The sequence below is a fragment of the Microchirus variegatus genome (genome assembly GCF_963457635.1).
Source record: "Microchirus variegatus genome assembly, chromosome: 17".
Classification (NCBI taxonomy): Eukaryota; Metazoa; Chordata; class Actinopteri; order Pleuronectiformes; family Soleidae; genus Microchirus; species Microchirus variegatus.
Window position 1 is genome coordinate 20,909,058 of NC_139818.1, and position 24,974 is coordinate 20,934,031.

Consider the following 24,974-nt stretch of genomic DNA (forward strand, 5'->3'; position numbering starts at 1 on the left):
TCCAGTGTGTAACATTGTATGTTTATGTAATGGTGTCATGTCTTTACACACGGGAGCATTAAAAGGACAGGATTATTTATCATTTACCATTTTTACGCTAAATCGTGCGACGGTAATCCCATTTGTTGCGTTTCCTCTGCTGTAGTCGGCTGGAGCTAACGGCTAAGCTAACAAGCGCCTCGGCAGATTCTTTTTTATGTACAGTTTGGCATCGTTCGGTTTGATTCAACAATAGAGAGGTTGTCATTCAATAGTATTCAAAAGTACACACAATAAATACACACCTTTCCCAAATATGAAGTTTTAAAATAACACTACGTGACATTATTCCCTTGAAGATAACCCTCGTTATTTATGATTTACCATTGTGGAGCTAACGGCTATGCTAACAAGTGACTTGGCAGATTTTTTTGATGTACAGTTCGGTATCGTTCGGTTCGATTACCGTGTCGGCTCCACCACCAAAGAAAAGTACAAGATGCTATCCTGTATAGCCGAGCCTAGCTACAAATGATTAGCGGAAAAGCGCCGTTATGACTTACACACTGGACCTTTAAAATAGAAACGCATAATATGCACCTTTTAAGATCCTCGCAATACCTTCGTTAGCAGGATTACGTTAAAATATCGAAGCTACACGTCACTCGTGCTTATGATAATCATTACGTGATGTTATTTGGGGGGAAAAGACTGAAAGAGACGTTTGCGTTAATGTTTTTTTTTTTTTTATCGCTCGGTTTCTCTGATCATTCGGTGCCTTGAGTTCACGCGTTCCGAAGATCCACGCGGTGCAATGATCGCAGGAGTTGGCCGTGTCGCCGTCAGGTCACTTATTTAAACATTGTGTAACATTTCTTCCAGCACACGAGAGCTTTTATTTTGTCAGACGGTGTTACACTAAGAAAGCGTTTGCTGTCGATGGCAGCTTTTGTCGAAGGTTCTTGCCGTTTTGTATAAATTGTCACGCATTCTGTTATTTTTTTTTGTTCTCTTCTAATTTATTCTCGAGGGGTTTTATGTTTCGGGAGGGCGTTTTTTTTTTTTTGACTGTATGACCTTTACATGACCTTCCTCTGGGGTTTCACTGAATATGTGCTCGTTTATCGTCTTTGTTTCACGTAAATGCTGTTAAACAGACATCGCCACCCCCCACCTCACTCCACCCCCTAAGAATTAAATAAGAGTTTTAGCGTTTTTCTATTCAATAGAACATGTTGTAGGTCACTTTTATAAACCTCAGTCTGCCTGTCCAGACGCCACGTTTGGTTTGCTGGATTCAATCTGTTCGACACTCGTGTATAATATTGCGTTTTCCACATGATATTTAACGTGTAAAAGTTTATATAGAGGTTTATTAATCTGTACAAATCTCTTTTTTTTTTTTTGTTGTTGTTGTTTTTCGATGCTGGATTTTCCTGTTTTCTGCCGTTTTTCTCGGAACAAAAACAATGTGACACATGAATTGTAAAGGCCTCGGATAAAAAGACTTTCAACTGTATTTCATTAGAGCCTGAACAGCACATATTTTTTTTTAATATTGTTTATGAATGTCACAATAAAACTTTTTTCCCTTTTGGTTTAAAATACAGATTTGAATCTCTGATTCTTTCTCGTGACAGGATTAATTTTTATTACACAACAGGGTTCAATCTCAACAAGAAAGTATAAAACTACTTAAAGTCATGGTCTTTTTAAGAAGATTTAATGATAAACATTGCCCTCAAAAGGTATTAGTTTGTACTTAATTTTGAATATATACACATTTTAGATCTTTTATCACCTTGTAAACATGATCACAGACCTCCCCTCTCTACTGCCCCCTGCTGGTTTCTCTGTCCTACAGGAAAGTACTGAGTGTGTTATTAACAGTTGCCAGATGCAGGTACTCAGGTTGTTGGTTCTCACTCTCCGACTCGTGCTCCTTGTTGTCGTCGTCGTCGTTGCTCGGACACAGCGGGGGCTTCTTCCTGCGGACGGACTGTCGGGAACGCTGCTCCAGACACTTGAGGACCATGTGAGCCAGGTCCTGCTGCAGCCGCTGGAAGTTCTCCCTGGAGGAGTGAACAGAACCTTTAACTTCAACCAAATGGTGAAAGGCTTCTACTCCTAAAAAGACAATTTAAATTTAAAATAAGCTTCCATGTCACGTGACCTCATAATTTACAAACCCCATAGAAAATAGAAATTTTTGAGCTTCCTCATATGTTGTTTTTATTTCACAGTGCTTAAATATTAAAGATAACTGTCTTCTTACTTCTTAAAAGTAAAAGATCTATTAGACAAACCTGTCATAAAAACAAAAAAGTCATATTTCTATAAAAATCTTTCAAAAACTTGGTTAAAAATAAATAGTTATACACTCAATTCACCTTTTTCATACCCCAATTTGAAGCCAGAAATGAATCAGAAAAGCCTAACATTCAGGCACTAAAACACATTACTAAAATACACTAAAAAGCAAAGTCTCCTATTCCTGTACAACTACAGTGTTTTTTCTCAGTAAATATTTCGTTTTTCCTTGACTTTAAAATGTTTTTATGCAAAAAAACAACAAAAACAGACAAGAGAAATACTTTAATTTTTACTCAAATGGGAATTTATTAACACGGTAAAAACTCTGGAATATTTGGAATCAGCTACAGGACTTGTACTTAACTAAATGCTGAATGTTTTTACTCACGTTGTGGGCGGAGTCGGGAGGTCGTAGTCTTCTCCAGTTTCACCCGTTAACCAGTACGTCGCTTCTGTGCCTTTGTCCTTAAAACACAAACACGCTTATATCTGTTGCCTTTTCTTTTTTGCAGGACTTTTAATTCAGGTTTGCGTCAATAAATACCTTCAGGTTAGTTTCTCCTCTGAACTCGTACTCAAACCTACAGTCCGTCCTCTGCAGGATATTTATCGTGGGCTGACTGACGTGGATCTTCAGGGCTGGAGGACGAGGAGACACACGAATAAAGACATCAGTCGTGTCCTGTAATCGCACGAGAGCGACGTGCAGCGTGACATAATTTGATCAGAAAGGTCAGACAATCTCTGCACTCACGATGTCCCGTCGACTCCATGCGAGACGCCGTGATGACCGTGTCTCCAAACAAACAATATCTGGGCATTTTTACCCCAACAACACCTGCTGCACATGGACCTAAACACACACAGACAGTTTTACATCATGGAATAACCCGTTTATGAGGTTAGGAAATGAGTGGAAAGAACAAATCTAGGTAGAAAAATACTCAATTTAATAGCAATACAGCACAGGTGCAGATTTCAGTCACTAAACAAAAGGGTCAACACAACAATATGTCTGCATAAGTCTAAGATATCCTTAGAATATGTAACTCCACTCTCAGAAGTGGAAAAGGACCAAAGCCCATAGAGAAAATCAGCGTTTTTAGCTCACGGTGAACCAGGGAGCTGCAGGTGTGATGCTGCCTGGTTTGGTTAGGTTTGTAACACTGACATTAATCTGAATTAAAACACTCAAGTCACAAAATAACAGCTTTGAATCGAGTGGTGGAAGCAGCAGTGAATCAACAACTAACTCCTGTGTGTCCTGTGATGTAAAATGCTGCTTTTTTCCATGAGGTTTGGTGCAGGAAGCAAACACAAAGTGCAGAAAAGGTGAATTTTCAAAAAAACACCTTAATTGGACGTAGATATTACAAAATCTGCTTTTGTATGCATCCAAAATGCTTAGTTTCCACTCAAAATTAAATGAAGAAATAATTAAATAATTCATGCGTGGTCTACCTGAGTGTATGCCGATGCGTATCCACACGGGGATTCCGGGCAGGTGTCGGAGCTCGAACGTGCCCATGAACGCTAAAATGTCCAGGGCCATGCAGCAGATGTCCACCGCGTGTCTGTTGCCGTTTCTCTTGGGCAGCCCGGACGCCACCATGTAGGCGTCGCCGATCGTCTCCACCTGAGGACAGACGGATGAGACGACCTACAGTACACCTTCAGATTACAGCCAGATTAGCGTTATTCCCCTGAGTGATAGAAAGATCACAACCCAGCCCAGTTTGAAGCCTAATAACGTCGTCATATTTTAACCTAGAGACGTGGTTGAAACCTTAAACGGGTCACGAGACTTGAGACTTTTCTCACCTAAATTCAAATGTTGATACCTATTACTGTTTTTAAACAATCATAGTTTAAGTTTGGCAGCTTTTTTTTGGACGTTTTCAGCTTTTATAATGAGTGTGTATTGCGAGGTCCATGAAAACAATCACAGAAATCTTTAAACAAACTCTTGTCCTGCACACATTTTCCAAACTACACAGACAATTTTTACATAAAACATTGCTAAGGTTGTTGTCTAACCATGTGAGTTGTTTTCAGTCTCGTACGACTTGCAGTTTTTCTTAAAATCACCTAAAAGCGCACAAAAAGAGTTCCGGTCAAAGCTCCCATTGATCCCCATGTTAAAACTCAACTCTGGAGTTTTAAAACTGTAATTTCTCAGTCAATTCAAACCTGTTTTTCACAAATTTAAATGCGGGAGCTCCTGAAAGCCTCCCGACGCACACAAACCAAAACTTGAATGTGTATCATCAACCGTTCTTGAGTAGGACAACTTTAAAACACCCGTTTTCCCACCATTTTGGACAGTTAGGTCGGTCTCGTCGGTACCTTGTAAACGTCGTGGTGGTCCACGATGCTGTCGAAGCTCTGGTAGATGTCGTTGAGCATGTCCACCACCTCCATGGGCGTGCTGTACTGGCACAGGGTGGTGAAGCCCACGATGTCGCTGAAATATATGGTCACCTCGTCGTACAGCTCCGGCTCCACCACGCCGGTCTCCTTCAGGCTCTTCACCGCGGGACTGCAACACGACGGAATGATGACAAAACGGGAATGATCGGCCTGAGCTTTGGTCAAACCACTGGTTTCCAAATCTGTCTTCAAGATATCATAGACTCGAGTAGGTGTGGATTTTATTTTGCTTAAATCTGCAGCCCATGTTATGACAAAATGTTGCAAGTCAAAGCAAACACACAGTAAACTGCCAGATATTGAAAGCTATTCTGGAAAAAATGGGCAAAAGCACCGACTCGCAGGACATTTTCTGTCCCTTTTATGGATAAAATAAGCGAAACAAAAGCCCAGGCGGGCATTTTGAAGGGTTAATGTGTCATTCTGTTGTGTAAACAGACCCAGGAAGCAGCATGAAGTTGAGGCAGTCGGCTCTGTCCCTCTCAGCCTTGTACAGAGCCGTTCTCTCCTCCACCAGGTGCTCCAGGTTTCTGGAGTACATCTGCAGTCGTCGGATCATATTATCCATGTAGCTCTCGTTTTCCTGGTTGTGGATTTTACTGAAAAGACAGAAGAAGAATCATCATCATCAGCCACAGGGTTTTCTGCTGTTTTCTGTGTGTAAACATGGCCACACACATATATAAAAAATACCTGATGATTTTCCCCAGACAGTTCTCAACCTTCTTGAAGTCCGGCCTTTTTTCTGGATCCTCATCCCAACAGCTTTTTATCATCATATAAACCTTTAGAGACAGAATGTGAAGGTCAGGCGTAGATAAAGCTAGCTGCGTTAGGGGTGTAAATATATCTCACCTCTGTTTCTTTGTCTGAAGCCGTCTCAAAATGAAGATCTGGTCTAAAGTAGGACATTATGACCCTGGCCAGCTTTTCTGTTCAAAAACAAACACATCCTTACGTTCATTATCCTTCAAACTGGTGTGTAACTTGTATCTGGAACACTTTTACTATTATATGTTGTGTGGATAGCCAGCAATAAATACAGTTCTCTGGGGGAAATAAGAAAATATATCAGATGTGGTGAACATTTTGAAAAGCTTGCAATAGCAGGCTAACCCTAACCCCTGTGGGGAAATGTTGACCTCTGTATTTGACCGTCTTAGAACGAGCAGCAGGATGCAGTTATCAAAACCCCTGATTGAATGTCCACGACCAAATCTGATGATTTGCACACAGTCCCACGTTTTTTAGTTAGTTCTCTATATTTTCAGGAGCTCAGCGTTGCGAGTGTGTGTGAAGCCTTGATTCCGGACAGTGTGTCGCACCTGAGCGGTCGGAGCAGCACTCGGTGTAGAAGGTGCACTTTCTGAGCACAATCTCCTGACAGATGACGGCGAAGCTGTAGACGTCTCCTTTCTGAGACGTGCCGTGTTGCCTCAGATGCTCCGGGGCCGTCCACAAATCTGAGAGGAGGAAGATGGAGGAGAGAGAGAGAGGAGATAAGGAAAGGTAAGCAGCGATGGTGGAGTTTGTCGTCGTACCACTACAAGTACTGTGCTTTTACCATTTCCGGGAGTTAAGAAGCTGTTGCAGCCAAAGTCGGTGATCTTCACCACCATGCGATTGTCCACCACACAGTTGGTGGACTTGAGGCGACCGTGCACCTGGATGTCACTGTTGTGGAGGTAGGACATGCCCTGCACACAGGATTCACACACACCTCACACCTGTGTGTATATATATATATATATATATATGTGTACATACAGTATATATACATATATATATATATATATATGTATATATAACGTGCCGAGTCTCTGTATCACCTTGGCGATGTCGTACATGACGGAGATCTTGAACTCCCAGTCCATGAAGGTCTCCTCTGGGTAGGAGATCTTGTTATTCAGCACGTACTGGAAGAAAACACATAACATTTTTATTCTTGTCCTTATTATTATTATTATTATTATTATTAATTTAACCTTTAATTAGCCAGGAAATTCCCATTGAGATTGTGCAAGTGCATGTTGTAGAGTGGGCCTCAAGAACTCTCAGTTCGGATTAGAGAGCGCAATCCCTGGCATTACTTTTTCCTCCTCGTGTCTTCTCTTGAAGTATAAATCAGGGTATATGCAGGAATCCCGAACCTTGTCAAGACTTTTTTTTGCCACTTCAAGCTGTAATCGGCAACATATATTTAACCCACAAAACAGTTTTTGTTTGCAATAAATGTACATTTTCCCCATGTCGGATGATTTTGGAGTTTATCTTGTGCAATTTCCGATATTTTTTCGCGCCAGGGGGAGCACGTTTGCTGTCGCAAGACGCGTAACGTCACATGTACGCACGCGGACCCGTCAGACTCTGTGGACAAAATTTAATACCTCATGAAGACTTTTTTTTTAAAGGGCCTTAATTTGCCCAAAATTGATTTATCAACGTTTAATACTTTTTGAGACCCCACGGACACCCTGTAAATGTACCTCACGGTTCATGCCAATCCAATATTATTTATTATGAAGCAAATTTTAAATCCCTACAGTTGGGGAAATATGTCTAAATCCATTAGAGACATAAAATGTGAGCAAAAACTACTTGAACTGCAACTTGTTGCGGGATTTGGGATCGATACGTGTGCAAAAAAACAGACAATTAATGTCAAGGTCAAGGTGTGTGTGTGTGTGTGTCATTCGTACCTTGAGTGACCCCCGCTCTCCATACTCAAACACTCCAAACACTCCCTGATCCAACTTCACTGTCCCGTAAAACTTTGTCAGGCTGTAATAGTCGATGTGCAGGAGCTGCAGAGGAACACATGAAACAACGTTAAACTGGGACAAATACGATTAAAGAGGACTGTGTTGTGTGTGTGTTTGTGTGTGTGTGTGTGTCTCACCGCATTCAGTTCTATCCTCCGAGTCTTGTTGAAGATCCCGTCCGAGTGCTGCAGCTCCTTCAGAATTACAATCTGAAACGCATTCAACCACGTTAACGGTCGTTTCTTGAGCCCATGACTCGTGTTTGAAAACTGCTGATCAGTGCTGACCTTCTTATCATAGAGCGCCCGGCGGATCTTGAAATTCTTCTTTTTCGCTTCGACTTCAATCTGAGCGATCGGAGCAGACGAAGGACATTTTCAGTGTTTGTTCTCGTGCGCTTGTGATATATTTTTAAAAAAGTGTCTTATTCACCTTCAAAGAGACGACATTGAGTGTGTTATTTTCCAGCAGCGTGACCAGATCGGAGGAAATGTGTGACCAGCGTTTTCTAAGTTGACGTTCTGTCCTGTTCTGTCTAAAACAAAACAAAAACACAGCAAACCGCATTCACAAAAGTAGAGATTGAAGAAAACGCAACATTTAAAGGTGCAGTGCATAACCTTTGTCGTCACTGATGTTATTATTCTGCCTCTGTTTGATTCTGGTGAACACAAACTATGTAACAAATCCGTGTATCATTAGTTTTTCAAAATAAAATGAAAAAAAACTGAAAATGTTTCCCATTTGTCCAGTTTTGATTCCTCCATCGAACCCAAGTCAAGTTCGAAAGGTATTCATAGATCTACGATCAATAACGTTGATTGTTGAAACACACTTTCAAAACATTGTTTTGAATCATAGAAACGCAGACCACAAGCTACGACGTAAATAAATACAAATAAATACATTAGTCCGATTAAAAACAAGCTAGTCTTAACCGAACTAATATATCTGGATAATGCGATTCATAGTCCAATTAGTCCTGCATGTATATGCTTAGTCGGACTGGAGTCGGACTAGAATCGGACTGGAGTCGGACTTCCTGAAATTTCCTTTCCAGGCTTTGACCCAGAAGTAGGAGACAACATATAAACTGCAGTACTGTTGCCAGAAATCATACGGCTTATTTTTTCCGGATTAACACAGCAACCACAAGAGCCATAATCGACCTAATTTGTATCACGATTAACATGTACAGCAGGTACGAAACATACACAGCACAATCCATCTCACTTCGTTTGTTTCTCTGTTGCGTAAAGGTCAACAGGAAACTGATTCAAAAAATACACGAGCTTATAGAGAGATACAGAGAGTCAGACTCGGCAAGTTGTCCGATTGCCTGTTTTAGTCGGACTATGGCCTTAGCTTGATTAAATCCCATAGTTAATAGGCCCATAGGCACTGCGATCCCCCAAAATGACCATCACTCACCTGAAGAAAATGAAGGCGATGGTGGCCACGACCACCACCGTCACTGCCAACACGATGACGGCAATGTCAAGCTTCGATATACGTGAAGCTGTGAAGGTAAAACAAGCGACACGTGATTAACACACACATTCAAGTCGTTGAAATCAAGTATATGAATGTGTGTATCTAATAAAGTGGCTGGTGAGCGTCTGTGTGCGTTCTTGCTGGCTTAAGGGCTTTTTAAGGGTTAAGACCTGGTTTTAGGGTTAAGGCATTCAGTTGAGATGGTTAATGTTAGGGTAAGGTCCTCACAATGCTGCACAAACGTGTGTGTATGTGTGTGTGTAGCCTCACTATCTGGTTTGAAGTCAGGAAGTTTTCGTCCCCAGATGAAGGAAGGATCCGTCTCGACCTGCTCCATTGTGTTTTGCGCCGTGTCGAACGTGAATAGACTGTGATACTGCAAATCACGCGAGAAGAGGAAGTTAATTTAACCGGGAATAAAACGTATCGAGTGTCCCGGGCAAAGACAGTAAAAGGGATGACAACTATTCAAACATACAGAAATACAAGTATAAAATCACATCATCTGCTAATCAGAGAAAAAATGACCTTGTTGTCAGTCGATGTGTAAATGATGGTTAAATTCACATCTCTGTCTCCATATTCGTCCAGCCTGTAGAGCCCGGCAGTGCCTGCACAGATTCAGAGAAATGTACGAGAACGGAAATCACTTTAGGAATCGACCCTCATGTGGAGGATAAAAAACGGTAGAAAACGGATTAATGTATGAACAATAGGCACAAGCTACATGCAGCTGAAGCCTCCAGGCATCATGTCAATGAAGTGACAAACTGTTGACAGCCTCCATCTGTGAGGCCTCAGCACTAAACACTGTGTACATCTTGTTTCACCCTCTCCCCCTACCATTGAAGGACATGTTCCTGAAGTAATTCACATTGACAAACTCCATCTGCTCCATCTCCGAAGGCGGCGTGTCGACGATGTCCCGCATCACCTGTCCTATCAGCAGCACCGCGTCGTGATACGCAGACATGTAGTCGTTCATCTGCAGAGAGAGAGGAAGAGTTAAGCCCAATTTATACTCCTGCGTAAAGTGTTCTGCGTAGCTACGCAGAGTCCTCTGCGTCGACGCAGAACCTGACGAAGAGCCTCTGCGTCGTCTCCGGGTGCACGGAATATTTTTTAAGTGTCCGTCACTCCGTCAAGGGACAACGGAGACGGCAAGAGCTGCGATTGGTCCTCAGGACAGGCCGAGCGAAGCTGCTCTGTGCCGGCTCACAGTGAGCACCGAGCGTCCACAGAAGGCGGAGCTAAACACCGCCGACTTCGTAGCTGCCTAACTATAAATACGTCATATCTTAACACACACAGCACATGTTTAGACTTAAAACTGCGTTCCGGGACACAGAAAAGTGACAAACGGCCGCTGTTTCAACAACAACAGTCTTTCTCCCTCGGACGCCATTGCTCACTGTAGCCAAAAGCACAACAACCTTGCGCAGCGACCCCTACTGATCGGCCGGGAAATTGCAACGCCTATCCGTCACCACGACGCAGAAGTATAAAGGCTCGAGTGGTCTACGTGGTGACGCAGACGGATAACGCATTATGCAGTCGGAGAAGTATAATGTGGCCTTAAGACGATGAGAAACGAGTGATTGTGGAAGTCCCCATGTGTGTGTGTGTGTGTGCGCGTCCTCACCGTGCTGTTGCCCTTGAGGTCGGCGTTGATGCGATAACTTCTGGTGTTGGGCATCGTCACCACCAGCACGTTTTTCATGGAGGGCAGTGACGTCGCGTTGAAGTAGTATTCGTCGCTGCGAGAGAGGGCGGGAGACATACGAGGACCTTTCATTTTCCCTATAAATTCACGGACGAGAGACGGCGAAAGAGAGTAAAATAAAGGAAGACCACTGACTTGTAAAGATCGATGAGGATGAAGAGGATTTCACTGCTGTCAGCCTCTGGGACGTTGCGTTTCACCTCCATCATGTCTTTGGGAGATCCACACATGATGAACACTGCAAACAAAAGACGGTATAACGCCAGAAAGTTAAGACCAAAACCAAACTTCAACTTTTATATTCTGTTGTGAGTTCTGTAGAAGAACAAATAAAAAGGTTTAAAACTGGCCAAATTTGTCATTATCAACCCGTGAAAGTCAGACGTCAAGTCACAGCAATTTAACATTGAAAAAGCAATGTTTTTTCTTGATTTTCAAAGCACCCACAGTTGCTCGTCCTGTTGGGCGATTTCAGAACCGCCCTCAGGTCATGTGGACTGCGCAGCACTTCTCTGGAGATACTCTGGGAAAACTCGCCTAAACCCACATCCAGTGAGTTTATATACCTGTGAAAACAAAATCAGAAGAGTTTGTTATGATAAAAGAACGTCTTTTTACTGGCCAACAGTTTTGCTTTAAAGCCTCACGGACATTAAACTGTGAATTAATTCCAGGATTTCCCAGTGTTTAACCTTCATTTTTTACACTTAATAGTGATAATTTACTATATTATATTATATAGTATTTCTATGTTATTTTTGTGAAGTAACTATAGCTTAGGCTATACAACAAAAACGTCTAGTTAAAAGTGTTTTTTTTCAGTTAATTATAGTAAAATACAGTCATATTTTGAGTAATTTACTATGAAACAATGTACAGGCAATTATCTTACAGTGTTCTCCGGAAAAGAGTTTGCATTTTCAGTGTAAAGCAGTTGTCCTCTCGATATACAGCATGTATTCTGTCAACATTTTTGTAGATTAGATTGGGACTAGAATTACAGACTCACCAGAAACAGTCCTCGGTGTTAATGTAGTACTTGTAAAGGTAGGCCGTCTTCCACTCGGGTTTGATCGTCGTGTTCTCTCTCCAGAAGTGAATGAGGAAGCTCGAGATCTTGCGCGCCGGCGGCAGGAGGCGGTGCAGGTTGCGCGCGTAGTCGCAGGTGAGACCGAAGGCCCCCGCGGAGATGATGGGCGTCCCGAGGTTCAGACCCTTTTCTGAACTGGCAGACATGAAGAAATGGAGGAACGAGGTGAAAAGAAAAGAGGGATAGAGAAAGAAGCAGGTTAGAGGCATATATAAATATACACACACACACATATATATATATATATATATATATATACACACACACACACACATATATATATATATAAATATACACAAATATACATACACACATAAATATAGATACACACACACACATGTATATATATATATATATATATATATATATATATACACACACATACATATACAGTACAGACCAAAAGTTTGGACACACTTCCTCATTCAAGTAAATGGAAAGGTGTGTCCAAACTTTTGGTCTGTACTGTATATATATATACACACATATATATATACACACGCACACACATATATACACGTATATATATACACATATATACAAACATACATACATATACATACAATGTATGTATATATGTATGTATTACATGCATATATATGTATATACAGAAATGACTGGTGTCGAATCTGTCAATGTCGACTTTTGATACTTAAGTACAGTAAACGTCAAATACTTTAAGACTACTCTTACTCAAGTATCCCTTTAAGGTACTTTATATAAGACTAATTTACACGTGTGCTGGACTTTTCTGTACTAGTGTGACCATGGCTGTACAAACAAGGACATACTCAACCATTTGGTAGCTCGCATAGTTGCAGGTCGGCCCGAGCACGGCACATCCCAGGTCACCCGAGTTCTGCAAGAGAGACAAAAGTCTGTGACGTAGTAGTTTGTTTGCCGTCCATCTGCACCGACACATAGCGGAAACTTTAACGTAAAACATTTAGTTTTTGTAGCTTGACTCACGATCAGGGACTGTAGCTCTGCGACTCCCTCGCATGTGCTGCTCTGGCAGCCCGCCAGTTTGTAAACGCTGGTGTTGAAGCCGCCAAAGATGGCCGTGAGGTTAAATTCCACGCCTTGATTGTGGGAATAAAGGAAGAATAATAGGAACGGACATTTTATTTATTTATTTCTTCCACACATCACATTTGCAACAGCAGTAATTCAGTCATACTCCATAACAACCAAAATACAGCAGGCAAACAGTGGACAAATATGTAGGAAACTCATAAAACGCAGTGTTTTTCTGCCCTAAAATAACTAGAGTATAACCACATATATAACTATATAAAGAATAAATTGGGCATATGTTGGTGCAAAGTAAAACAGTGGGAGAAATCCCTTTTGTTTATGTGTTTAAACATCCCCGAGCTCACAGCAACATCTATATGAATGTTTACGCAATGTTTATTTTTATGATCGTGTCAACATGAAGATCAAGGTATAGCAATTTTGTTCAGTGTAATAAAAATCTATGCGGGAAGTCATTTAAACAAATGACCTTTTTTCCCCCCACCTCTTCCTTGAAATTGTAAATAGAAATATTATAATCCAAGAATGTGTAGATGTGGACTTCTCTTATTTTCTTTACATGATTTATTGTTTTAATGGCAGATAATGAGCGTTAATACACGGAAATGTTCAGGGTCACATTATCAGGAATGATTTATCTGATGAGGTTGACGTGCAGCGTCAGCGGAACAAAGTGTGCACACAAGCCAGTTTGTTGACGCAGATGATGAAACAATCGTGGTGCAGTCGCAGTACAGCAACAATGACAAGACTGTAGGCGCCAAATAAAAGGTGATTTATATGAAGACATAAAAATAAATCCACAAAGCTTTGGTACTAGTCCCAAAATGTGTCCTCCACCAGAGGAAAAACTAAACAAAACTAGGTTATAATTGGCCGGATTATGGTTCCCATCTGGTCCTTCCGACAATCATGTGTACCATCCAATTTTAGGCTGATTTGAACAGATAATCTGGCCAAATGTATTCTGTAGGATCAGGGATTATTATCAGACTCTTTAACTAGGTTTACTCCTCATATGTATGTATATATATATATATATGTATGTATGTATATATGTAGCCATTTTTATTTTTCAAACCAAACATTAAGTTTAAGTTCAATTAAAAAGTTAATTCTAGCAACATAATCTATTGAATGAGTTCATTTATTTTTTCAGAATATTATTATTATTATTATTGTGTGAAGCATATAATTTAGACCAGATTGGGGGGACCCAAAAATCCCCAATTGGGGGAACCAGATAAGCGTGACACACATCAAATTAAACAGCATAATATGGGCTACAAGGCTGTATAAACCTATTTTAAATGTGACAAACACAGCTCAATTAACAACTAAACTATTAACGACATATGGCACTGCTCTGTCAACACACTTGAGGACACGTTTTCCAGAACACACACCATAGCCCTTAAATGAAAGCAGAGACTCCACGGATAATTTGGGACATACGTCAAAGTACTCGACGCCAAAGCCACAGAAAGACAAACGCCAAATAATAAAGTCAACAGAATTCACTTCACCGAAAGACTGCTGTTAAAAATGCTCTTACCTTTGATGTTTCTCCATCAAAAAGTTCAAAATACAGCGATGACAACGCCATATTTCGCCAGACGGACTTCCTGTGTTACACTCAAACCATTCCGGGCGTCTCTCGCTGACCCAGGTGGAAAGCGTTACAATCTCAATCAACAGCAGCCTGTCCCGGGTAACATTGCCGGTGTGTTGTTGATCCTGATTGGCTCACAGTGCTGTCAATCTCATTTTTTTGGCGACGATATCGTCCTTCTATTGGCTCTAATGACTCAAAATAAGGTGTAATTTACTCCAATCGGCTAGTCCGTGGAGATACAGGCCTGTGTTCAGGGATACAGCTCAGCCCTGCCACCTGGTGTTCATTTTTGGAATGGGAAATACATAGGAATCTGCTTAAGCTTAAGTAAAGACATAAATTGTCACTAATAGTGATAAAATAAATAGAAATAAGTAGTTTTATACACGAGAAAATACAAACGTAAGACCTCACATGTACTTTCTGTGCTAAAACCTCTCTAATGTTGTTTTGCTTCACTTTACACAGATGATGTTCACATACTATTATTTGATTATCTTTTTCTTAGGCCAGCCTGAATCGTTTTTTTTTTTTTTTTTTTTTTTAACAATTGTGTGCCATTTTCATTTAAAGGTGTCATATGTAAGAATGTGGCCAAAAACAGTTACTACATTCAAATTCAAAATACTGAGGTCTTTTAGGTTTCGTTTTCTGATGTAACTGGCAACCCGTGGTTGCTCGGCAGCTGAGACTACTGACTGCAATGATTGGTAGACGGCGGTAGGTGGCGCCACATGCCAAAACATGATTTCAAAACATAAACATGATTTGCAGTCTGCAAAATATATTTTTTAATGCAAATATTTTGTCTGTACTGTTGTTGTTGGTGAGTTCAGTTTGTTATATGAACATTATTCCTGAGTCTCTGTGACATATTAGGAGGATTTTATGGCCAGTTGCTTTAGATTTATTACATAGTGCATTTTTAACTCTTCACCAGTAACACATGTACTGATATTTATCTTAACAAATCTCACAAGTGTCACATTTACACATGCGGTCATTAAAATAATGTGTTTTTAACGTCCTTTACCTTCTGCCACATTGATGTCTGCGTCCTCCTTTATGGCCTTCACTACTTCGTGTCGCACAAACTTCAGGCTCCAGGGAAAATCCTCGTCCTCCAGCAGGATCACGTTGATCGTCGTGCCTCTCATACACTGTTTGACGCTCCAACACGGAGCGGCGAGAACCCCCAGCACGCTCAAACACAAGCACAAACACAAGCCGCTCATGATCACAGTCTTCCCAAGTGCCCCAGTGTCCTGCATTTGTGAGCATTTGTCGGATTCACAAATTCATGCTCTGTTTCCTCTTCCATCCAAGACGTATATGTTTATCCCCCACACCGCTGACGACACACTGATTCCTTGTCTGTCCGCTGCTCTCTCTTCCTGTGTGTGTTATCACTCACCTGCCACAGAAAGTTGTTAATATACAACCTGTGAAGACACACAGGCAGGGCCATATAACCTTCTCACGATTGTTGTTGCGTAAAAGATTTGAAGCATGAGGTTCATGATGAAACACACAGACACAGTAAAACACAGAGAGAAGTGATTTTATCTGGTTTTTATTGTCACTCAGTGTCACTTTAAATCTCAACTCCAAACTCACTTATTCACATGAGCTTACCCCACATGACCACCATCCCCCCCATGATCACCTCAGCCATATTTTTCTGTATTTTGCATTTTTAAACTCCATCTACTGTGTTGAATACTTACTTTATAAGTAAAAGCCTTTAAGTATATGACATTTACTATACTTAAAGGTGCATTATGTAATAAATCTAAAGCAACTGACCACAAAATCCTCCTAATATGTCACAGAGACTCAGGAAAAATGTTCATATAACAAACTGAACTCACCAACAACAACAGTGCAGCCAAAATATTTGCATTAAAAAAAATATTTTGCAGACTGCAAATCATGTTTATGTTTTGAAATCATGTTTTGGCATGTGGCGCCACCTACCGCCGTCTACCAATCATTGCAGTCAGTAGAGTCTCAGCTGCCGAGCAACCACGGGTTGCCGGTTACGTCAGAAAACGAAACCTAAAAGACCTCAGTATTTTTGAATTTTAAGTATATATACTTTAAGTACCAAAAGTAATTATCTGATATAAAATGTACTTACATTTTAGAAGTAAAAGTATTCAAAAAAAAAGTGAGTAGGACAAGGCTTTCAAATTGGAAGGCTGTGGGTTCAATTCCTGGCTTTAATACCAACTCTTCTTCTTCTTCTTCTCATTTTATTTGGTAGTAACGAGTAACAAAGAGGAAATGTGGTGGACTAAAAGTTTCTAGAAACACAAAAAACAAAGTCCAGTACAGATACGTTAGAGAGTTGTGTGTAGAAAACTGACATAATCAGTGTTGTGTGAACTCATTCGAATCTAATGGACATTTGTTTATGGTTAAACGTTCTTTACACTTACACACAATATCTGGTGACACAACTGTTGTTGTGCAGCAGCAGCAGCAGCAGACAACACCGGGTCTTATGTACCTAATAAAGTGGCAGATTTAATAAGGTCAATGGGAAGTCTGAATTAGAGGCAAATCACAAGTCTGTGTGTACATGCCTAGGTTTTCTCTGCATTGTGTGTGTCGGACGGCAAAATCGTAAATCTCTGCAGGACAGCCGAGGGAAAACAGGCAGAGAAAGGAGAAGAGCGAAGGTCGGACGGGGGTCATAAAAAAAGCTTTCACAGATAACGACTCTGCTGTCTGTTCCTAACAGGTTATCAGAGGCGTCCACGCCCTGCAGCACAGACTCTAGACGTGACTCAGTGAGTGAAGTGACTTCATGACGATCAGCTGAGGGCGCCCTCGCGCAATAAACTCAATATTCACCTTGATTACACCTCGAAAGTTCACTCTTGAGTGTCCAAGCAGCTCTGTCTTTCCTTTAAAACCTGTCTTCACCTCTAAATGGAATAACTCATGTGATGAGGACATATATAAAAGGACAAAATCCCTGTAGAGTCAAGGTTATCTTAGTTAACGAAAACTAACGAAAACTAAAATTGGAGACGCCCTTTGTCTTTGTTTTAGAATCTCGTACAACCACACGTCAAAACCCCTAAACTGTTCCTATTTCAACATATTATTATATTATTTTTGCTGACATTAGACAAATCAAAAAAGCTAGCACTCTTGAGGCTTTCTCAAGCCTTTTCGAGGCTAGCTTCTTGCTCCCGCGATGATGAAGTAGAAATCCTCCTTGAAGTCGAAACGCCGCAACCGAACGCACGCACGTAAATGACCCGAGAGTTTTGGTTTGGTTTTGGTTTTTGGTAGTTGTTTGCTTTTGAAGGTTTTTAGTTTGGTTTTGTTGTTTTTGAAACACCCAGACAGACACACACACATATGAGTAGACACATACCTCGAGTGGGATTCGAACCCACGATGCTTTGAACAGCGATGAAACGTCCTTAACCACTGGACCACCTTCAGCGCTGGTGATGCTCGCGACAGGGACAGACGATCACATGAAACAAGTTAAGTGATGAAGGATCAAAAAGTTTGTCCTTGTAATTCAATGTTAAAAGTCTCACAGCAGGATCAGGAATTGTTGGCGCGTTGCCTTCGATCACAACCATAAACTTGTGGCGTCTGCAAGGTGGACTCAATTCCTGTGCAGGCCACCAGGTGTCAGCCTCTGTTAATGGAGAGAGGGTGTTTTGTTTTTTTAAATCTTCTGCTACACTTGTGGGAAAAAAGTCAGACACTGACAGTTGTGGAATTGAACCTACGACCTTGCAGTCTCCACAATCTTATGGCTGTGAACAAATCCATCACACCACCAATTCGTCTTGTCAGCGTGATGGATTTGTCACCTTTCAATCTTCACTGTGGATGTTGAACTTTGTGTTGTTCTTTATAAGAATTGAACCCATGACCTTCAGTACTTCACAGCAGCGATCCTGTCCACTGAGCTACCTGCTCCTGTAGTTCTTAAGGTTTCCTTTTAGCTTTTTACTGTTTATATTTAATCTTGAAAATACTTGAGGTCACGGTAGGATTTGAACTCAGAACCTCAGACAAACAGGTCTTACTCTTACAAGAGGAGCCATATCTCCTGAGCTATGTCAAAAGCTTTCTTGGTGTTTTTAAGCACAGTTTTTGGTCTGAAGTTTTAAAAGCGTGTGAACTTTCCTTCATTGTGAGATTAGAACTCATAACTTCAGCGATACAAGTCATATTCTGGTGTCTCGATGCTCTTGATTTCTCATCTTGGTCAGTTTTTCAAAAATTGAAGTGTTGAATTATGGGGACAAACTGTTCATCAGCGCTGAAGGTGGTTCAGTGGCTAAGGACGTTTCATCACTGCTCAAAGCATCGTGGGTTCGAATCCCACTGGAGGTATGTGTCTACTCATATGTGTGTGTCTGTCTGGGTGTTTCAAAAACAACAAAACCAAACTAAAAACCTCCAAAACCTAAACCAAAACTTCTGCGTTTGGTTATGTGAATTCGACGTCATCATCTTGGGGGAATTTTTTGTTTTGACTAATTTTTTGTTTTTACGTGTTATCTAATGAACATCTTCTGATGGACTGAGCCTCATGATGCTCTTGATGCTTTTATTCTTAATTTCCTTGTCAGAGTTTTTCAAAGATTGAAACCCACTATCTCAGGACTTTATAGAATGACTTTAACTAAATGGAGCTACCAGCTCAGACATGTTTGTAATCATCAACACTTTTGTGTTGTGGCGCCCTCTAGTGGACAAGAGGAAGACAGGACAGTGATCACCAGGAGGTTTTTCCTGTGGTCGAGAGAGGAGACAAACACATGTACACACAGGTCTGTGAATACAGTAGCAAGTTTTATTCAAACTTAGTTTTCATGTCGAACGACAGAACTCACAGAGATTTGACAATCGGACGTGTTTCTGTCGTCCTGCGGTGAGAAATTAAAAATGCTGCAGAGACCCCGACGACGACTCTTTTGACGTTTACTGCGCGGCGAAAGAGTTCAAATTCCAACAGAACAGAAGAGGACATGCCCATCTCCAAAAACAACAAAGCAAAAATAAAATTAGACGAGGTTTATGTAGAAATTAGTGGATTGGTGTTAGGATTTAGCAAAAGGCGACAGTTTTTTTTAATATATAGATATATATAATTAGAGCAAGGAATGCATTGTCTTCACACAGGTTTACGTTTGCACAAAAATCTTAGAAACCCTGCTTTTAATCATCGAGCACCTGACGCCGTCACAGCTACGAATGAGAATAAATAAAGTCAATAAATAAATAATCTGTCGTAATCGTCGTTACTGAACCTTCAGCCTTCACTCGCCTCTTTCCTGGTTTCACTTTTTCTTTTTATTAGTATAATCCGTGGCAAACGCTGTATTTCACAGCAGAGTCATTTACTACATCTGGTCCATCACTGTTTTGAGTATTTTGGCTGTAAACACTTATAGGTAAAGTTCTTATACAGGAAGGAAAAGCACTCACTTCATGGAACTCTGAAGGCCTTTGCACACCACGTGTGTCACTGTTAAAGGTGCATTATGTAATAAATGTAAAGCAACTGGCCATAAAATCCTCCTAATATGTCACAGAGACTCAGGAATTATGTTCATATAACAAACTGAACTCACCAACAACAACAGTACAGACAAAATATTCGCATTAAAAAATATATTTTTCAGACTGCAAATCATGTTTATGTTTTGAAATCATGTTTTGGCATGTGGCGCCACCTACCGCTGTCAGTAGAGTCTCAGCTGCCGAGCAACCAATGAATTGAATTTGAACGTAGTAACCGTTTTTGGCCACATTCTTACATATGGCACCTTTAAATATTGAGATTTCAGATTTATTTACTTTGCTAAATGTCGGAGATTAACCCACGTTGTCAGGTATTTAGCAGTCTGTCGACGCTTCACCGTCTATGTGCAAAGGCCTTTAGCGAGAAAACAAACAAGCCTCTTCAAAAACAGATGATCCAGAGTTAGATCTTCCTCCTTATACAACACTTACAACAGTTTTTGATTCAAGTAAATATGTAGATGATGTTCTCCTCTGGCCATTGGAGGCAGCTACAATAAGACTGGATTTCACCGATGGAAATAAAATACAATGCTACAATATAAAGGAGAGCGATTCTTTATCACAGCTCTTAAACTGATAAACAGCAGAGTCAAAGTTCCTTATCACTGATGGAGGCAGTGAGATGAAGGCCGTTATAAAAGTGTTCCCTTTATTCCTTGTTCTCGTGGTGAAATCTATCAAACACGGATGTTTGACGCCTGACTTTTGGAGGCTTTTGGCAGTGGTGGCACGCAATAAAACGGTAAAACAAAATCGCAGACCGTATATAAAATAAGGATATACCGAACAACCACTAGGGGGAGGGGCGACTCCAGTGATTGCAAGAACTTGAAAGAAATGAGCCTTCGTCGTCGCGTTATTTACAGCTTCGGTAAATGTTTTTTTCCTGAGGAGTTCATCGTCTCAATCAGGTCGTCTTTAAAAGCGCGCGATGTCAGCTTCTGTAAATATAATGATCCCGATAGAGGACAAAAAGGACATATCAGCGTGATTGACGGCTAAAATCGCAAACCTCAGGATTTGAAAGCAGTAGTTTTTTTTCCACGACTGGTTACCACGACATTAATAAATAAAAAGTGGGAGTAAAATTCAAACTCCCGTGCACTGGTCGCCTATAAAAGTGTGCACAAGGAGAGTCAATATGGCTGAAATGTTTTCAAATTTGCTCTGAGTGCATTTTGGCCTCAAATCTACCTTCCCTCTCATTTCTCCAACATCCAATATTCCCTCCGTCAAAGTATAAAAACGGTGCAACTTTCCAAAAGTTCCCAACTGTTTTAACCCAAATAACAAAACCATAAACGTTCATAAACGCATACATTCACAGCTTAGTCCTAACCTTTCACCTTCATCCTCAAACCTCCGCCAACTCAGGCTGATACAAATCTCCAGTCCTCAGACCCAAGTCCATTCCCAGACAGGTTTTTTCCGCTCTGAAAGCTACGAGCTGATGATCTGACCGGACCAGGTCTCGTGTTTGGTGCCCGGCTTCAGGTGAGTGATCACGACGTCCACGGCCTGGACCTTCTGGTTCTTTGGAGGGACGGGGCAGACCTTGTACGTGACCTCGTCGCCCTCCATAGGCACGTACTCTCCGTCGATGCTGGCAAACGTAAGGACACGGTTTCTGTCACACTCTTTTCAAAGTCCTGATGTTTATGATAACGTGGTGATAATGTGATTTAAGATTAAGTATTTCTTTATGAGTGAAGCCCAAACCATAAGCTGATCATCTGAGATTTTGCTTGAATAACAACTATTTACGAATTCGCAAAAGATTACAACTTTATTCTCAAAAGATTACAACTTTATTCTCAAAAGATTGCGACTTGATTCTCAAATAATTACAACTTTATTCTCGAAAGATTACGAATTTATTCTCGATAAGATTGTGACTTCATTCTCGAAAGATTACGACTTTATTCTCGAAAGATTGTGACTTCATTCTCGAAAGATTACGATTTTATTCTCGAAAGATTACGATTTTATTCTCGAAAGATTACGACTTTATTCTCAAAAGATTACGACTTTATTCTCGAAAGATTATGATTTTATTCTCGAAAGATTACGATTTTATTCTCAAAAGATTACGACTTTATTCTCGAAAGATTGCGACTTTATTCTCAAAAGATTACGACTTTATTCTCAAAAGATTACGACTTTATTCTCATATCACAGCTTTATTCTCGAAAGATTACAACTTTATTTACAACTTTATTTTCATCATCACTTTAAACTCATAATTAAATTACGACTTTATTCTTGAAAGATCCCGACTTTATTCTCATAATATTGCAAGTTTATTCTCATAAAATTACAACCCTAACCCTAACCCCTCATAACTTTTTTCTGAAAAGATTAAAAACTGTTTTATGTATTTTGGCCCTAATAATCTGTTGTAAAAATCCTGTGAAATGACATGATGAGGTGAGTGGTGGTGACGTCACTCACTCTGAGATGTGGACGAAGACGTCCTCTCCTCCGTGAGAAGGACGGATGAATCCGTGACCCTGAGACCTGGAGAAGTTTTTACAAACCCCTTTGAACACTGGACTTGATTTTGCTCGTACTGTCCTGCAGAGAATGACAGAAAGAAAGAGACGGAGAGAGAGAAAGAGACACAGAGAGGAACAGTGCGTCATTCATCACCACTTCGTCTTTTCCACAACTCATAAGTCATTAAAAAACAAGAGTCGTTCATGCTGCCACTCACGCCGAGTATGTGCGGGTGCGTTTGGTGGGCAGTGGGCTGGGCGGCTCTCCCCCGGGCTGAGGCGGCTTCCTCTCCCTCTCCCAGACCCGGCTGCCCTCCCTCAGGAAGGGGAAGGAGAGCTGCAGAGGTGTGCGAGGGGACGGCAGAGGCAGAGGCAGCGGCAGAGGAGGGTCCGGAGGCGAGGAGGTGTCCGGGTCTGACATCTCAACTGGTGACACGTGCAGTGTTTTCTTCTTCTTCTCCTTCTTCTTCTGTTTTTTGTTGGAGGGGGAGTGTTGTGGAGGAAGGAGGGCTACACCTCCTGCATGGTAAGTGTGTATGTGAGGGAGAAGAGGAGGAGGAAGAGGAAGAAGAGGAGGAAGAGGAGGAGAACAATGATGAACTGAGCAAGAGAGATGAGGGGAAAATGGCAGACAGAGATGTGTTATTGGATAAATTGTACGAAACGTGCACCAGAGAAATAGCAACAATGAGACACAGAGAGTAGAATAAAGTTACTTTTCTTCAGACTTTTCTTTTACATTTTTTTGGGTCATTATTGTTATTACACATTATTTGTAATGATTATATATATATATATATATATATATATATATATATATATAAATATACACACACACACACACACACACACATATATAGATACATACAGTATATGTATGTTGGCTAATTAAGTCGTAATATTATGAGAATAAAGTCGTGATAACATGAGAATATCATGTATATATATATACATATATGTATGTATGAGAATTAAGTCCTAATATTATGACAATAAAGTTGTGATATTATGAGAATTAAGTCGTGCTATCATGACAATATCATACATATATATACTGTGTATATACACACACACACATTTATACACATTAATTCACCTGCATTTACAAGATGTTTAAAAAAGTATATATATATATATATATATACATGAAAAACAAAACGGTGGACAACAGAATTGACACAAACAAGAATAACAAAACAAGAGAGCCATGACTCGGGGCTGCAACTAAGGATTATTTTCATAATCAAGGACTTGTTTGGTCCATAAAAAGTCATAAAATGTTGATCAAATGTCTCGTTTTGTCCACACAACCCAAAATGATTTAGTTTTAAAGATTTCTTTGTTACAACGGAGCAAAGAAAACAGAAAAATATTCACATTTAAGAAGCTGAGAAATCAGAAAACTGATGAAATGAGTTTCGCGGTGGTTGCAGCCTGAGATCACGCTGCTTTGCAAAGATCCGGAGATGACGAGTCTGCTTTCCGAGTCTGCTTTCAAACAACAACAAGCTGACACCAAACCCAGTCATTGTTCTGTGACAGGGACGTAAAACTGTGAGCGTCGTACTCTTGACTGTGAGCACAACAAGAGGTCAAACATCCACAGTGAAACCTGGTTAAAGTGAGTGACACATGTGCGTGGATGTGAGTTAACAGCAGTGTTATTGCTGATGGCTGCAGGCTTGGACGTGTGACGCAGGCTGATGAGGACGCTGAGTGAATCCCACAGGCTCTCCTATGACTAACGTACTCTCTGACGCTCTAAATATAGCTGTGTGTGTGTGTGTGTGTGTGTGTGTGTGAGAGAGGAGAGGTGGAGTCAGACTTCAGAACTGGACCACAGGATCGATGACCGGAGGCTTTAAAAACGCCAGATGCATCTCGCGTATAATAAATATTTCAGATTTCGTGATAGAGCGTTTGTGCCGACTGGAGCTCTTGTTAAGTGCGTGAGCTGCAGAATTTTCACTTCACTTATAGAGAAAAGTCTCAGAGCTCAATAACACGTTTGAGTGAAAAGTGATGAATAACAGTCAATTAGATACTTTGATAACAGTTGGTCGGGCCTAAATTTCTTCACAAAGAGGGAATGTATGTCATATTATTGATACAGACACAGGCTAGTAACAGTGAGGTGTCATCTGAGACCACATGTACCACAATAAAGTGGTACATACCATGGTGCAGTTTAGTTTACTACCCTAACCCTAACCCTAACCACCCTAACCCTAAGGCCTGTGCAACAGATATTAAACTTCCTAAACTCTTAACCCTAACCCCAGCCCTAACACCCCTAACCCTAAATGCCTGGGCAACAGATGTTTAACTTCCTAAACTCTTAACCCTGACCACCCTAACCCTAACCACCCTAACCCTAAAGGCCTGTGCAACAGATATTAAACTTCCTAAACTCTTAACCCTAACCCTAACCCTTACCCACCCTTACCCTAACCCTAACCCTAAC

At 40.8% G+C, this 24,974-nt stretch overlaps 2 protein-coding genes across 2 annotated transcripts; both read right to left on the reverse strand.

Annotated features, from left to right (window-relative positions):
- Positions 1–1,837: 1,837 nt before the first annotated feature.
- Positions 1,838–15,715, reverse strand: gucy2cb (guanylate cyclase 2Cb; the record flags this gene model as incomplete). The annotated part of the gene is made up of 27 exons (XM_083903749.1): positions 1,838–2,051; positions 2,681–2,757; positions 2,837–2,931; positions 3,047–3,145; positions 3,754–3,928; positions 4,639–4,831; positions 5,163–5,321; positions 5,416–5,507; positions 5,578–5,654; positions 6,048–6,185; positions 6,287–6,419; positions 6,552–6,638; positions 7,422–7,526; positions 7,622–7,693; positions 7,772–7,831; positions 7,917–8,019; positions 8,916–9,003; positions 9,249–9,354; positions 9,507–9,589; positions 9,822–9,963; positions 10,621–10,735; positions 10,837–10,939; positions 11,149–11,267; positions 11,711–11,926; positions 12,583–12,650; positions 12,761–12,873; positions 15,478–15,715. The coding sequence occupies 27 exons, from the start codon at positions 15,713–15,715 to the stop codon at positions 1,838–1,840; spliced, it is 3,270 nt and encodes a 1,089-aa protein (XP_083759875.1).
- Positions 15,716–21,364: 5,649 nt separating this feature from the next.
- csdc2a (cold shock domain containing C2, RNA binding a) lies at positions 21,365–22,931 on the reverse strand (the record flags this gene model as incomplete). Its single annotated transcript, XM_083904246.1, has 3 exons — positions 21,365–21,618; positions 22,467–22,589; positions 22,729–22,931. The coding sequence occupies 3 exons, from the start codon at positions 22,929–22,931 to the stop codon at positions 21,456–21,458; spliced, it is 489 nt and encodes a 162-aa protein (XP_083760372.1). The 3' UTR covers positions 21,365–21,455.
- Positions 22,932–24,974: the final 2,043 nt, after the last annotated feature.